Source organism: Ahaetulla prasina, chromosome 17 (assembly GCF_028640845.1).
Source record: "Ahaetulla prasina isolate Xishuangbanna chromosome 17, ASM2864084v1, whole genome shotgun sequence".
Taxonomy (NCBI): domain Eukaryota; kingdom Metazoa; phylum Chordata; class Lepidosauria; order Squamata; family Colubridae; genus Ahaetulla; species Ahaetulla prasina.
Window position 1 is genome coordinate 7,017,659 of NC_080555.1, and position 16,745 is coordinate 7,034,403.

At 44.9% G+C, this 16,745-nt stretch overlaps 1 protein-coding gene and 1 long non-coding RNA gene across 2 annotated transcripts; one reads left to right on the plus strand and one right to left on the minus strand.

The window, feature by feature from the left end:
* Window positions 1-3,040: 3,040 nt before the first annotated feature.
* On the minus strand, window positions 3,041-15,672 carry LOC131186472 (solute carrier family 22 member 6-A-like). Its single transcript, XM_058160080.1, has 9 exons — window positions 15,268-15,672; window positions 14,670-14,773; window positions 13,726-13,880; window positions 12,629-12,797; window positions 10,538-10,661; window positions 8,650-8,765; window positions 7,402-7,616; window positions 4,782-4,890; window positions 3,041-3,366 (listed from the first exon to the last, which is right to left on the minus strand). Exons 1-9 carry the CDS (start codon window positions 15,670-15,672, stop codon window positions 3,138-3,140), a joined length of 1,626 nt encoding a protein of 541 aa, XP_058016063.1. The 3' UTR covers window positions 3,041-3,137.
* LOC131186475 (uncharacterized) lies at window positions 9,909-16,636 on the plus strand. The gene is made up of 3 exons (XR_009152375.1): window positions 9,909-9,945; window positions 10,584-10,865; window positions 16,299-16,636. It is a non-coding gene; the product is annotated as an uncharacterized LOC131186475 (long non-coding RNA).
* Window positions 16,637-16,745: the final 109 nt, after the last annotated feature.

A 16,745-nucleotide genomic window follows, 5' to 3' on the forward strand; every position in this document is an offset into this window, starting at 1 on the left:
TCCATCCATTGCTTCTTGTTCTCCCTTCAGATTCTTTGGAAAATAGCTTGACTCCCTCTTCTTTGGGGCAGCTCCTGAGATATTGGAAGACTGCCATCATGTCTCCCCCTAGTCCTTCTTTTCATTAAACTAGACACACCCAGTTCCTGCAACCGTTCTTCATATGTTTTAGCCTCCAGTCCCCTGATCATCTTGGTTGCTCTTCTCTGCACTCTTTCTAGAGTCTCCACATCTTTTTTTACATCATGGCGACCAAAACAAATTGAACAAGCAATATCTGCGACCATTTCAAACGGAACAGGAGTCAGAGCGTAAGAAGAACATTTGGAGTCTCGTAGACATTGAGGACTAATAAATTTATTAAGGCATCCTGCGCCAGAAACGTCAGCCAATGTTCACAAATACACACACACAGAAGAGAACATTGTAAACGTGGTGCCCGGAGGCAGAATATAAGTGCAAAAAAAAAAAAAAAAAGTACAGGCTACTGCTTTCCTACATATGCAAAATTCAAAAGCAGAATGTAAGTGCAAACCATAAAATAAAATACAGACTGTGGTTTGTTGTATATATGGAAAATTCAAAAGTAGGCATCACAAACGCTGCGCCCATTGTTGGCAGGCTTCCTAACTGTGTTTTGCTGATCTTTTTTTTTTTTTAAATATATAATGTTTATTATACTTTTAAAGAGAAGGATAAAAACTACCGTCTTACAAACTGATATTAAATAAGGAAGAAAAATAGAAAAGAAAGAGAGGGAAAGACCAAAGCGCGAAAAAGGAATAAAAGGTAAAAGAAAAACAGAAAAGAAAAAAAACAAACAAACCAGAAAGCTGAGAGTGCAAGAAAGAAAAACAGAAAAGAAAAATCAAAGAGCAAACCGAAACACGGCCCAAAAAAAAAGGAAAATCGGTAAAAGCAAAACAGAGAAGAAAGAACTCAAAGCGGAAGCTGAAAGCGCAAAAAAAAAAAGAGAGAGAGGAAAAATAGAAGAGAAATTTTAAAAGTTATAAATATTCTTCACAGCAGTTCCGATATTCTTCGTAGCAGTTATAAATACAATTATAAATTGACCTCTCTAAAGTTACATCCTGATTTTCTTTCTATAATCGATCCTATCTTAATCATCAAAGCCAATAAATCGCACATTCATTTCTTTATTTCCATTTTCGTGCAAAAAACCCCTCACCACCCCGCTCCCTAAGGGGTTTCCAGTCATCAATTCCGCATCGCCGATCAAACCCCTTTTCTTGTTTCAGGCCAAGCCAAATACGCAGGTCGGTTGGATTCACACAAACCCTGGGTCTCCTCCATTGCTCGAAGCGCTCCCCTCGGCGAGTAGTCGAACAAACCTAGTTTGTTTGCTTCGATCTGGGGGAATCATTCAACCCCGTCTTCTTTGGTCCGTATACCTTTCGCTGGGATCGTGTGAATCCGTAACCGAGAGTATTTACCGTGAACTCCAGCCGTTGTGTAATGCTGGCTGGGACACACGGAAAATGGGCGTGTAATAGAAGCGTGTAAACAGGACCAGCAAAATTTGCTCGTCTAGGACAACAACTAGGTTTACACATTATGCTCTAGGACAGAGTGTGAAACTGATCCTTGCTATGCCGCAAACCAAGTTATGTCGTGGGAGAAGTCTTATCGCTGCACGTCCGCCTGATTTCGGCATCGGCAGTCCAGAATTTTCAAAGTTTCACCGTTTTATATATATACTAAATGGGTTTTTTTCCCTATCAAAGCAACCTGGTCTATCCAAATATGGGAAGGAGCATACTGCTTCCCTTTCGCCTTTCAGCCCCAATCAGGAGCCCTCAGGCAGTCGCTTTCACGACAAACCATTTTGTGTTCAATTTATATTTACTGACAAAGAAATAAAGGGAGACTAGTATGGATCTATTCCAAGCTATTTAGCTCTTATCAGCTAGCCATACCCTTACTGGGGTTCGAACCTGGGCTTGCTTTCATTTTAGGCATTTCTTTGTCAGTAAATATATATATCTATATATAGATAATGGGTCTCACTTTACAGGCATATAAAACCTGGATATCATTCAAGTCTCGTATAATCTGCAGAGGTTGGCCATAGTTTTCTTCTCCGGCACGCAAATATTGTGTTTCTAAGCCACGACTGGATTTTCTACAAGATCATTCACAAGTTTCAGGTTCAACCGATCTCCTCCTTCAGAAGTTTATTCTGGTGAGGTCTCGTCGGCAACCCGTTTGAGATGTCCCAGAAAAAGAGGACCTAGTGCTGGTGATAGGGAATAAGATGCTAAGATGATGCTGGGAGGAGGGGGAGGTGAGGAAGGTCTGATTTTTGCCCCTTAGCATCCATCTTTGATCTGCTCAGATTTGTCCGAGGTCAGGAGAACCTTCAGTTGCAGTTCGTCGTCTTCGTTGGGTTTTGATCTTGAGAAGAAAAGGTTGGAGAGAAATAATTCATAAGAAGGAGAAACCATCAGAGATGACAAGAGCTAATAGAATGTTCCTCAACTTAGATCAGGGGTCTCCAACCTTGGCAACTTTAAGACTTGTGGACTTCAACTTCCAGAGTTCCTCAGCCAGCTTTCAACTCTGGGAGCTGAAGTCCACAAGTCTTAAAGTTGCCGAGGTTGGAGACCCCTGACCTAGATGACCTACAAGGTCCCTTCCAACTCTGTTAATCTATGTCAGGGATGTCCAAACTTGGCCCCTTGAAGAGTGGTGGACTTCAACTCCCAGAATTCCCCAGCCAGCAACTTGCTCATATTTATCGGCCGAAGAGGTTGTAGAAAAAAATGCTTTTAAAAGGTTCTGACGATCCTAGCTGAGCCTCGCGATCATCAGAGGCTGTTTTTTTTACTTTTAAAAGCATTTTTTCGGCCGAATGCTTTTAAAAGTAAAAAAAATAAAACCTCTGATGATTGCGCGGCTCAGCTGGGCATGGGGTGGGGGGAAGGGCAGGGATTTTTGCTACCAGTTCTCCGAACCACCCACCGCCATCGCTACCGGATCAGGCGATCCGGTCCGAACCGGGAGCATTTCACCCCTGCCACCACCCATTTCCTCTCTTCCCCCCCCCACAAAAGTCACTCCTTCCTATCTGGTAAGCCCCCAACCGCTTTCTTCTCCCCAGCAACTTTTCCCGTGTATCAGAGAAACCTGTTCGGTACCCACCGTCGTTCGACTTGCTCGATCGTCTCTGGCAACGGCACGTTCCGAGTCTCCGGAAGGAAGCAGGTGACGATGCCTGACAGGATGGGGGCCGCGCCGTAGATGATCAGGGGCAGCGGTGGGAAAAACTCCCCGCTCATCTTGACCAAGGGGGCCGCCATGCTCCCGATCCGAGCCATGGTGCCCCCCAGGCCCATCCCAGATTGCCTGTTAAGAGAGAAAGGATACATTAAGCCTTCGTTTGAAGCCCCTTTGAATCAGGACTGACTTGGCTTTTCCAGCCCTTCTTTGGAAGGGATCGGGTGCAGCCTGGTCAAAAGAGTCTCCCATCAAAGCTTCCATCCTGCTTTTGGTCCTTGGAGGTCTTCTAGTCCAACCCCTGCTCTAGCAGGAGACACTAGAACCAGGGGTCGGCAACCTTAAACACTCCCAAGAGCCATTTGGACCCAGTTCCCACAGAAAAGAAAACACCGGGAGCCACAAAAACCTAGGTGGGAGTGGCCAATTCAACATCACTCACTTCCACCGGTCACATGACCCCCCTAGCCACGCCTACCGAGCCGGTCATTAGGGCAGAGCATTGGTTGTTAAAAAACACCGGGAACCACAAAAACCTTTTGATATCTCTCTCTTCCCCCCTCCCCCCATCTCTTTATCTTTCTATGTCTCTCTCTCTCCCCCTCTCTCTATATCTCTATCTATCTCTATCTATCTCTATCTCTATCTATCTCTATCTCTATTTATCTATCTCTATCTCTATCTCTATCTCTATCTATTTATCTCTCTCTATCTCTATTTATCTATCTCTATCTATCTATCTCTATCTATATATCTATCTATCTCTATATCTATCTCTATCTCTATATATCTCTATCTCTATCTATCTCTATCTATCTATCTCTATATCTATCTCTATCTATCTATTTATCTATCTCTATCTATCTCTATATCTATCTATCTATCTATCTATCTATCTATCTATCTATCTCTATCTCTATCTCTATCTATCTATCTATCTCTATCTCTATCTCTATCTATCTATCTATCTATCTATCTATCTATCTATCTCTATCTATCTATCTCTATCTATCTATCTCTATATCTCTCTCTCTCTCTCTCTCTCTCTCTCTCTCTCTCTCTCTCTCTCTCTCTCTCTCTATCTCTATATCTATCTATGTATCTATTTCTATCTATTTCTATCTATCTCTATCTGCCCCGGCAGCTTCTCCATCCTCCGCCGTCACTCTTACCTTCTCAGGCCAGGCAAGGAGTGACTGGGAGGAGAGGGTGAGGGGTGGGGCCAGCCAGTGGTGGGATCACCTGACAGGGAGCCACAGCAGAGGGCTCAAAGAGCTGCATGCAGCTCTGGAGCCACAGGTTGCTGACACCCGGACTATACCATTCCAGACAAATGGCTATCCAGTCTCTTCTTCAAAGCCTCCAGTGACGGAGCACTCACAACTTCTGGTGGCAAGCCGTTCCACTGACGAATTGTCCTCACCGTCAGGAAATTCCTCCTTAGTTCTAGGTTGCTTTTCTCCTTGATATATTTCGATCCCTTTGTTTCTTGTCCTGCCTTTGGGTGCTTTGGAGAAAAGGTTGATGAGCCTGGTTTTACCCACCTGATTATGGTCGGGAAAAGCTCTCCGGAAAAGAGGTAGGCACAATTGAACGAAGCAGCCAAAGAGCCTTTGCCAACGACGGCAAAAATCATCCTCAGAGTGCTCAAATCTAAGGAGACGAGAAACTCACAATCAGGGACAACATTTCGACTTTGGTTTCAGGGAAGAACAGTATTTGTTGCACTGGAAGTAACTGAGCTGGTGGGAAATTACTTTTAAAAATTCCACTTTTACATTTGCCCCTAAAGGGGTACCTTAAAAAAGGGAAGCTGCCTTTGGAAATTGTAAATGTCTTCATTTTGATAGCTTCTGTCTTGGAAAATCAGAATATAATAGAGCTGGAAGGGACCTTGGAGGTCTTCTAGTCCAGCCCCCTGCTTCTTAAAAAACTCCAGTGATGGAGCACGCACGATTTCTGGTGGCAAGCTGTTCCACTGGTTAATTGTCTTCACTGTTAGGAAATTTCTCCTTAATTCCAGGTTGCTTCTCTCCTTGATTAGTTTCCATCCATTGCTTATTGTCCTGCCCTCAGGTGCTTTGGAGAATAGCTTGACTCCCTCTTCTTTGGGGCAGCCCCTGAAATACTAGAATGCTGCTATCATGCCCCCTTCCCCCAGTCCTTCGTTTCTCTAGACTAGCCAAACCAGGGGTGAAATCTACTTACTTTCCTTACCGGTTTGGAAGTGCACGCGCCACACTCTCTGCGCGTGCGCAAAACCTTCCTGCGCATGCACAGAGGGTACAAAACACACTACTTCCTGGGCTGGGAAGTGGCTCACCAGGCTAATGCAGCCTGTTATTAACACACAGCTGCCTGCAATTACAATTACTGCAGGCTCGAGTCCCACCAGGCCCAAGGTTGACTCAGCCTTCCATCCTTTATAAGGTAGGTAAAATGAGGACCCAGATTGTTGGGGGGGCAATAAGTTGACTTTGTATATATATATATACAAATAGGATGAGACTATTGCCTTACACAATGTAAGCCGCCCTGAGTCTTCGGAGAAGGGCGGGATATAAATTCAAATAAAAAAATAATAATAATAAAAAAAACCAGGAAGTAACGACAGCTGGGCGGGTGGGCGCAGCCTCGCACCGCGATTGCTACCGGTTCTCCGAACCACCAGCCAAGATTGCTACCGGTTCGGGTGATCCGATTCGAACCGGGAGCATTTCACCCCTGAGCCAAACTCACATCCTGCAGCCATTCTTCATATGTTTTAGTCTCCAGGATCATCTTAGTTGCTCTTCGCTGAATTTTTTCCAAGGTCGCAACATCCTTTTTTTTTTTTTTGCATTTATATCCCGCCCTTCTCCGAAGACTCAGGGCGGCTTACACTATGTCAAGCAATAGTCTTCATCCATTTGTATACTATATACAGTCAACTTATTGCCCCCCAACAATCTGGGTCCTCATTTTACCTACCTTATAAAGGATGGAAGGCTGAGTCAACCTTGGGCCTGGTGGGACTTGAACCTGCAATATTGCAAGCAGTTGCTGTTAATAATAAGCTGCATTAGCCTGTTGCACCACCAGAGGCCCCTGTAATACGGCCCCTGTAAAATAATTTTTGTAATACGGTGACCAAAAATTGGTCGCAGCATTCCAGGTGGGGGTCTTACTCAGAGGGGTGAGCTTCAAAAATGTTAGCAAGGGGTTGTCTGCCTGGTTGCTGGGTGGGCGTGGCCATGATGGGCGTGGCCTAGTTGGCCTCCTTCACCACGATGGGGAGGGGGCCATTTTTGCCCTCCCTGGGCTCCGGAGGTTTTCCTCTAGCCTCCAGGAGGGCAAAAATGGCCTCCCCAGGCTCCGGAGGCCCTCCGAAGGCGGGAAACGGGCCCATTTCCAGCCTTCCCAAACTTCTGGTAGGCCTGTTTTTTTGCCTTCCCCAAGCCTCCGCGCACACCCTTCTTACCTGCATCCAAAACGGGCTGCGTGGGGACTCCTGGGAGGGGCGGGTGGGACCAGCCAGAAATGGGATTTGGCGGTTCTCCAAACTGCACAGAATCTTAGCTAGAGGTTCTCCCGAACCCCTGCGAACCCCCAGCAGCCCCAACCCTGGTTTTATAAAGCGGCACTAATACTTCACGTGATCTTGATTCTGTGCCTCTGTTTATCAAATTTTTTTGCACAAGCTGAATTAAATAAGGCCGTTGCTCCTGCCCTTGACTGGTATTTGAAATATGATTGGTGTTAGAACATAGAACGTACAAATAGAGTTGGAAGGGACCTTGAAGGTCTTCTAGTCCAACCCCCTACTCAAGCAGGAGAACCTATACCATTTCAGACAAATGATTGTCCAATCTCATCTTGAAAGCCTCCAAGGATGAAGCTCTCCCAGCTTCTGCAGGCAAGTTGTTCCATTGGTTGATTGCTCTCAATGTTAGGAGTTTACGCCTTTAAAATCAATTGAAATGAATACAGGCAGTCCCCAATTTACGGCCACAAATGAGCCCAGGATGTATGTTGCTAAGTGAGAAATTTGTCAAGTGGGTTTTGTTTTTTTTTATGTCCCATACGATGACTTTCCTTGCCGCTTGTGTTCAGGGAATCATCGAAGTTGTCAAAGGAGCCCCACGGTTGGGAAGCCAACCTGTCTACTCCTGGTGGTAGCCTTACCATGCGGCACAAAGATGTTGGCTAAGATGCACATCCCAGCCATGATCAGCGAGAGCGCTTGGGAGAACCGCCGGCCCACATACATGATGGTTATCACGGAGACAAACTTGGAAGGAATGTCGACGATCCCAAACACCAGCTGGGCCAGGTAGATGTTGAAATTGAAATTCTGCAGGTCCATGGCCAGCCCATAATAAGCGAAGCTGGTGGCAAACCTAGAATGGGAGGAGAGGATTGGAAAGCTTGACCCTCCACCCTGCAAAAAAGCCATTATTTTCTGGAAAAAAATCTGGATCCCTTTTCCCCTAGGAATCATAGAATAATTGGGCTCGAAGGGACCTTGGAGGTCTTCTAGTCCAGCCCTTGCTCAAGGCAGGAGACTTTAAACCATCCGAGTCAAATAGCTGTCCAGCATTTTTGAAAATCTCCAATGATGGAGCACCCCCAAACGCTCTAGAGGCAAGGTCGTTCCACTGGTTGATGGTTCTCACTGTCAATCAATCAATCAATCAATCAAAAAAGAGCTGGATGGGATCTTGACGGTCTTCTAATCCAACCCCCTGCTCAAACAAAAGACTCTATACCAGGGGTCTGCAACTTTAAATACTCAAAGAGCCATTTGGACCCACTTCCCACAGAAAAGAAAACCCCGGGAGCTACAAAACCTGGGTGGGCATGGCCAACTCAATGTCACTCACTTCTACCAGTCACATGACCCCCCCCCAGCTATGCCTAACCAGCTGGCCATTAGGGCAGAGAACCAGTTGTTAAAAAAGCCAGCCAGTGGTGGGATCACCTGACAGGGAGCCACAGCAGAGGGCCCAAAGAGCTGCATGCGGCTCTGGAGCTGCAGGTTGCTGACCCCTGCTGTATAACCATATCAGACAAGTGGCTGTCAGGTCTCTTCTTAAAAACCTCCAGTGATGGAGCAATCCCACAACGTCTAGTGGCAGGCTGTTCTACTGATGAATTGTTCTCACCGTCAGGAAATTCCTCCTTCATTCTAAGTTGCTTCTCTCCTTGATGTATGTACACTGAGAGCATATGCACCAAGACAAATTCCTTGTGTGTCCAATCACACTTGGCCAATAAAAAATTCTATTCTATTCTATTCTATTCTATTCTATTCTATTCTATTCTATTCTTCGATTAGTTTCCATCTGTTGCTTCTTGTTTTGCCCTCAGGGGCTTTGGAGAATAAAAAGAAAAGCAAACCGCCATTCCGAAAAAAAGCAAAGCGTCTCTTACCAAAAAAAGCTGACCCCAAAGGAAATTCTACGCATTCCCGGCGTCCGCACCAAGTCGGCCATACTGTGTCTGGATTTGGTGGAAGAACCCTCTGCCCGCATGCTGCCTTTCAAAACCTGCGGAGAAGGAGAAGACAACTCAACAGGTGAGTGGAAGATTTTGTCCGTCCCCTGGATGAACTGGGAAAATTGGGGGGGGGGGGGATTGATTCTTGGAACGAGAATCGGCAAAGCGTTTGCCTGAAGGTCTTGCTATCCGGTGGTGGGATTCAAATAATTTAACAACCGGTTCTCTGCCCTAACAACCGGCTGAGTGGGCGTGGCCATGGTGGCCGTGGCCAGAGGGTGTGACAGGCAGCACTCGGGCCTCCCGCACCCCTTGGGAGTGAAAACGGGCAGCAGGGGGGATGCAATGCCTCCCATGCCCCATTTTGGGCCTAGGAGGCTTCCCTGCACTTACCAGGGAGCCAAAATTGGACACGTGCGGAGTCCTGGAAGGGGCGGGGCCAGCCAGCAATTTAACTACCGGTTCGCCCGAACCGGCCCGAACCAGCTGAATCCCACCACTGCTGCTATCCTATCATAATGTCTTTGTTGTTTGCTCTTCTAGAAGATTGGGGAAACCTTCCTCCGGAGTGCAAGAGAGCTGATACAATCACAAAATCATATAATGATCATATAATCATATAAAGGTTCTCTAGTCCAACCTCATGCCCAATGTAGGAGTCCTTATACCATCCTGGATAGATTTACAGCTAGTTCTCGACTTACAATCATTCATTTTGGGACCACTCAAAAGTTACGAAGGCCCTTAAAAAGCAACTTAGGACCGTTTTCCACACTTACAACCATTGCAATATCTCCCTGGTCACGTGATTAAAATTCAGCCACTTTGACAACTGGCTCATATTTATGACGGTTGCAGTGTCGCGGGGTCACGCGGTCCCCTTTTGCAAACGTCCAAATCTTCTTTTTCTTTGATTTTTAGAGTTAACCTATCCATTTCTGCACATTGCAAATTTTTTCGGGATTATATTATCATCTGAAGGGGTTTCTACGTTTTTCCAGTATTATGCATATACAATCCTGGCTGCTGTTAGAATATGTAAAATTAAATAAGATAAAGGTAAAGGTTCCCGTCGCACATATGTGCTAGTCGTTCCTGACTCTAGGGGGCGATGTCCGTCTCCGTTTCAAAGTGGAAGAGTCAGCGCTGTCCAAAGACGTCTCCGTGGTCCTGTGGCCGGCATGACTCAACGCCAAAGGCGCACGGAATGCTGTTCTCTTCCCACCAAAGGTGGTCCCTATTTTTTCTACTTGCATTTTTTACGTGCTTTCGAACTGCTAGGTTGGCAGAAGCTGGGACATGTAATGGGAGCTCACCCTGTTATGTGGCACTAAGGATTCAAACCGCTGAACTGCCAACCTTTCGATCGACAAGCTCAGCTTCTTAGCCACTGAGCCACCATGTCCCTCTTAAAATTAAATATGGATTACGTTTATTATAGTTTCCTGGAAACTATACCCTTCTTGATTCATTCATTCATTCATTCATTCATTCATTCATTCATTCATTCATTCATTTATTTATTTATTTATTTATTTATTTATTTATTTATTTTGTCGAGTGCATATTAGATAATATATATAAGTATAAGCATGAATTGAATACATAAAATGAATTCAATTAAAGGGAACATTAGGACAGGGATGGTAAGCACGCTGGTGCTCTTATGCACTGCATCATAGGGCCATCATCTCCCCTAAAAATTCACACCCTGGCCTTTGAAAATTCAGAATATCCCATTTTTGCATTTTGCAAAAAAAAAGGGGAAAAAAAGGGTGGGTGGGTGGGGGAGGATTTCAAGTGGAATAACGGGGCCTCGTACCTCCACGCTGAGTTTATTCCCTTCTTCCTTCTTCCCATTAATCCAGGCTGCCTTCTTCAGCCCTCTCACCGCCTTCTCCTCGTTCCCCGAAATGGCCAGCCAGCGGGCAGATTCGACAAAAAACCTGCAGTCAAGGAGGTGTTTTTTGTAGCTCTCAGGTAGCCCTGAGACCTAGTGGTTAAAGCTGGGCCTCAGAAAAGAGGATGGGAATTTAAGAGTGAGCGGAGGGATCCGGATGGATGGCAGAGAATTGGGAGACGGGAATTTGCAACTTTCTTAAAAGGTCGTTGGAGATCTGGCTGTGAGTTCTAATCCTGGTTTAGAGACGGTGAGTTCTAGTCCCGCCTTAACCATGAAAGCCAATTGGGTGACTTTCAGCCAATTGCTCTCTCTCGCTCCCTCCCTCCCTCCCTCCCTCCCTCCCTCCCTCCCTCTCTCTCTCCCTCTCTCTCTCTCTCTCTGGCCAACCCACCTCACAGGGTTGTTGTTATTGTGTGGAAAAATAGGAGGAGGAAGGCATATTGGATATGTTGGCCACCAAGAGTTACTTATAAACATTTTGAAAAAGGGAGGATTAAAAATAAAAGAAAGATAAATAATAAAACAAAGCGTAAATTATATCAAGAATAAAAAAAGAGAGTTTAAAACCTAAAATAAGAAATAAAGATCATGTAATAACATATAAGCATCTTTAATGAAGTAAATTTGGGAAGAAAATAAAGCTGAGAAAAAGAATCAATAAAAGGCCAAATATAAATATATATATAAAAATATAAACCATTTAAACAATTTTTATTTTAGCTGATTTAGCATAGAGTTCATCCCATCACTGGCATACAAATATAAGTTAGATAGATAGATAGATAGATAGATAGATAGATAGATAGATAGATAGATAGATAGATAGATAGATACATAGATGGATGGATAGATACATAGATAGATAGATAGATAGATAGATACATAGATAGATAGATACATAGATGGATGGATAGATATGATAGATAGATATGCTAGATAGATAGAGATAAAGAGATAGAGATAATAGATAGATAAAGATATATATATATATAGAGAGAGAGAGAGAGGTAAAGAGAGATAGAAAGAAGGAGGGAGAAATAGAGAGAGAGAGAGAGAGAGAGAGAGAGAGAGATAATAGAGAGAGAGAGATAATATATATATATATATATATATATATATATAGAGAGAGAGAGAGAGAGAGAGAGAGATAAAGAGATAGATAGATAGAAAGATAGATAAAGATATATATATATAAAGAGATAGATAAAGAGATAGAGGTAGAGAGGTAGAGAGATAGATATAGATATAAATACACACACATACACACTCATACACACTCATACACACATACATGGAGGGAGGGAGGGAGAATTGGAGAGAGAGAGAGAAAACACAATATAGGAAATAAAACATTAAATTAACTTCCGGACCTCCGAACCTTTCGTCACGAGCTTAAAACTCACTTATTCATCTGCGCTGGACTGGGTTAGTTTTAAATTTATGGGTTTTTAATGGGTTTTTATCCTAAATTTTTAATCTTGGCCAATTTAATAAGTTTTTTAATTGTATTTTAATCGTATTTATATTGTATTACTGTGTATTTTTTATCTGGCTGTGAACCGCCCTGAGTCCTTCGGGAGAAGGGCGGTATAAAAATTTAAATAATAAATAAATAATAAAATAAATAAATAAATAAATAATATGGAGCCATAGAATCGCAATGGGATAGATGTTATAATTCGATATCTAAAGAAGTTAGTTAGCCATGTACTTCTGGCATGGTTGTGGTGGGATCATCCAATAAAATAAAATAAAATAAAATAAAAGAATCAAAACCAAGAAAAGAATAAAACAGTAAAAAAATCCCCCTGCCCATTCCTAAAAATGAAAACTATGCCAGTGAGGAAAATAGAAGGCGTTTTTTTGACTCTACCAACCTAACAGATGAACAGAATTGGAAGGGACCTTGGAGGTCATCTAGTCCAACCCCCCGCCCAAGCAGGAGACCCGACACCATTTCTGACCGATGGCTGTCCGGTCTCTCCTTGAAAGCTTCCAGTGGGAACCTACCAGGAGTAGAGGAAGAAGACAAAGTAAGGGAGGGAGACGGCCAGCTGCAGCCAGCGCCAGTCGCGGATGAGATACGCCATGCCAGCCAGGATGAACTGCCCGGCTGTGTAGCTGTAACCGTTGATCGTGCCAACGATGGCCCGGTATTTGCTGGGAATCCATTCCATGCCTGTAAAAAAAAAGACGCAGCGTAAAATACTGCAGGCAGTCCTCGACTGATGACCACAAAACTACCGTCACTAAGCGAGACAGCCGCTAAGCGAGTTTGCCTTCGTTTTACGAACTTCCTTGGCACCTTTGTTAAGTGAGTCCCTGCAGTTCTTAAGTTAGTCACATGGTTGTTAAGTCAGTCCGGCCTGAAAACAACCCGAAAAATGGCCTGAAAACAGCCCAAAAATGGCCCCAAAATGGCCTGAAAACAATCCAAAAACAGCCTGAAAACAGCCCGAAAAATGGCCTGAAAACAACCCAAAAACAGCCTGAAAACGGCCCGAAAAATGGCCTGAAAACAGCCCAAAAATGGCCCCAAAATGGCCTGAAAACAATCCAAAAACAGCCTGAAAACAGCCCGAAAAATGGCCTGAAAACAACCCAAAAACAGCCTGAAAACGGCCCGAAAAATGGCCTAAAAACAGCCTGAAAATGGCCCAAAAGTGGCCTGAAAACGGCGCAAAAACAGCCTGAAAACAACCCCAAAACAGCCTGAAAACGGCCCAAAAATGGCCTAAAAACAGCCTGAAAATGGCCCAAAAAATGGCCTGAAAACAGCCTGAAAACAATCCCAAAACAGCCTGAAAGCGGCCCAAAAATGGCCTGGAAACAATACAAAAACAGCCTGAAAATGGCCCGAAAAATGGCCTGGAAACAATACAAAAACAACCTGAAAACGGCCCAAAACCAGCCTGAAAACGGCCCAAAAATGGGCTGAAAACACACCGGCCAGCTGGTCTTTGGGTTTCCGGTGCTTAGGCGCACGCGCACATGCATGCCTGCGCATGTTCGCATGTTCCGGTTTGGGCACTCGGTGCCAAAAAGTTTTGCCATCCCTGATTTAGGGGCTTTGACCGGTGGGGAAGACAGAGACGTTCGAGACTCACAGAGAGAAACTGAGTTGAGGGAAATGCCGGACATCGCCATGCCACACAGAAAACGGAGGACACAATAAATAGTGAAGTTGGGCACAAAGGCCGTGCCAGCTCCGGCCACCCCCATCTGCAGGTAGCACCAAATGATCAGGGATCTCCTGCCAAACCTGTAAGAAACAGACATCATAGTGACGTTTAGATCTGCACCCGGGGGGGGGGGGGCACATGCACAGGAGGGCTGGGCGCATGTCCGGGGGGAGCTCGCATTGCATTTTGGGGGTTCTGGCACACACACGTGCATTTGCGTGCACACAAGCATACATTGGGCACTCGGCACCAAAAAGGTTAACCATAACTGCCATATACTATTATAGCATCTCCTTTACAGCCTGAGAAACTAGGGAGGGTCCCTTCTGAGCCTCTTGTCCTGCCTGTTATACATCTGAGATCTATGCTGGATCCTAGGTAGGGTCTCTCTGTTCCATCTCCCAAGGTCTTCCCCCCATATCCTTGCACACACACTGAACTCTTTCTATAGTTCTAGATTCCCTGCCCCCATTCTTTACAGCTTTAGAAACTAGGGAGGGTCTCTTGTGACCCTGCCTGTTATACATCTGAGGGTTATGCTGTCTCTTATCTGACAAGGTCTCTTTGCTCCTTCTCTCAAGGTCTTCTCCACATATCCTTTCACAACCTGACACATTCTGAACTTTTTCCATAGATCTAGATTCTCCCCCCCTCCGCCTCTCCTTTACATCTTGAGAAACTGGGGAGAGTCCCTTCTGAGCCTCTTTCTCCATCCATTATGCAGTTGAGGGCTCAACTGCCTCTTTTTGACTTGCTCCCTTGGCAACAATCTCTCTGCCTGCCTCCCAAGGCCTACCCCACATGCCATTACATACCCACTCCTAGTCCAAAACACTAACCCCTATACCACGCTGCCTCTCACCGCTCACCTGTCCGAGAGATTTCCGATTAGGAGCGAGCCAATCAACACGCCAGCCATGTAAAGGGACTGAGCCATTTGCCTCAGGGACCGAGATTCGCACACTAGATTCCACTGGAAAATAATTTTGGGGAAGGAAGGTTGCAGGGAAGAGAAAACCAAAACCATTGAGAATTTTTGCAGGTCCCACCTAATCTCAAGCCTCATGAAATGCTGGCTGGGGGATTCTGGGAGTTGAAGTCCGCCCATCTTAAAACATCCAACTGGGGGATTCTGGGAGTTGAAGCCCAGACACCTTAAAGCATGCTGGCTGGGGGATTCTGGGAGTTGAAGTCCGCCCATCTTAAAACATCCAACTGGGGGATTCTGGGAGTTGAAGCCCAGACACCTTAAAGCATGCTGGCTGGGAGATTCTGGGAGTTGAAGTCCACCCATCTTAAAACATGTTGGTTGGGGAATTCTGGGAGTTGAAGTCCACCCATCTTAAAACATGCAGGATGGGGGATTCTGGGACTGGAAGTCCACCCATCTTAAAGTTCCTAAAGACTGCTGTAAGCTATTTAAACTTTTCTCATCCCTTTAAAATCGAAAAAGAGGTTCTGTCTCACCTCACTGACAATCGTGTTGCTGAACACGCTCCGGTCGTAAGTCCATCCATCTTCACAGGCTTCGGTCTCGAATACCGTCTTGTTGCTGAGAGTCGCATTCGGGTCCAGGAACCGCCACTGCGGGGCTGCGAAACGCCGGCATTGCTCGGGCCGTCGGTTCGCGCCCGTCGGGATGGAGATCCTGAGGAGCTGTTCGGCTCCCAAATTCCCCATGGTGCCGTTGCCTTGACGAGTGGCGTTGGACGCGATGCGGATTTGGCAGTGATGCTCGGGGATGCCGGCGGTAAAGTTTTGCAAGAGGTTTTGACTGGCCAGCATCAACAGTGGGATGGCTAGGAAACTGACCATCATCCTTTGGAAGCGGCCCATTCCTCCCACATTGTCCAAAATATCGGCAAACGTCATGGTGTCACAGAAAGACGAGACGGGTGGTGTCGGTTTCTGGAAATTTATAATTTGATAGCTAGCAAAACAATGGACAGCTCCCGGGGGCCAGTCAAATCAATTGAGGCAACCTCAATTCTGCAACTTTTCTGCTGTTGTCCCAACAACTATCCTTCTAGCCCTACACTTTGGTGGGGGGAAGGCCCATCCGGCTTTATATAAAACTTCAGCCGGGCTAGTTAAAATGTTACTGCGAGGGAAATTTCCTCCCCAGCGTTGTGGATAGCCAGAGAGGTTACGAATGGAATAAGAAACAAGTGAACTGGAAAATGAACTTAATATTGCGTCATTGGGCAAGAGATAAACAAGATGGCGGAGTGATTGAGTGTCACTGAAAATTGGCTGTATTTTTCCTCAGAGAAAACCCCCAATGGGGCAGCCCTCTATATCTATCCCCCACCACCACACTCCGCCAAGAAATATACCAGATCTTATTTTGCAGAAGGAAGTGGTCGATTCCAGCTCCTTGTGGGGAAATCTAGGTGCTTCTGTGGCCATGTCATATTCAGTAGTGGCCAAAATTGTGGAAACCTTTTGGGAAAAGTATATTTTGATGGCTAATAACACCATTTTTTTTTGTTTTGCAGTTTCAAGATAATCCTATTCCACTGCTGGAATGGCTTGGGAATAACTCAGACCTTCACCCAATTGAAAATCTATGCAGCTGACTAAAGAAACTGGTTAGTCAGAACTTAGTGATCCAGCAATAAAACCCAGTTAATAGAAGCCATCATTCAATCTTGGTTTCACTTGATAACAGCTGCAGAACTCAAAGACTTAGTTCACTCCATGGGAAGACGTTGTAAGGCCGTAATTCATGCTAAAGGTTACCCAACGAAGAATTAACTGATATGGGGATAATTTTTGTATATCTTATTTTTTCTATGGTGATAATTTTTCTATATCTTGTTTTCTACGTGTTTCGCTTTTCTTCTTTATATTGTAACTGCTATTCTAATAGCAAATCCTTCATAAAAGTTATTGCATTACATTCTTGATTAAATGATCTTTCCACTGAGATATAATTTTATGGT

Excerpts from the sequence above, each read along its gene's own strand:
- LOC131186472 (XM_058160080.1), bottom strand. The coding sequence starts at position 15,672 with ATGACGTTTGCCGATATTTTGGACAATGTGGGAGGAATGGGCCGCTTC. Across the intron at positions 10,662-12,628 it reads GTCTTCTTCCTCTACTCCTG|GTTTTTTGTCGAATCTGCCC; the intron begins GTAGGTTCCCAC and ends CCTTGACTGCAG. Across the intron at positions 4,891-7,401 it reads CAACATCTTTGTGCCGCATG|ATTTGAGCACTCTGAGGATG; the intron begins GTAAGGCTACCA and ends TCGTCTCCTTAG.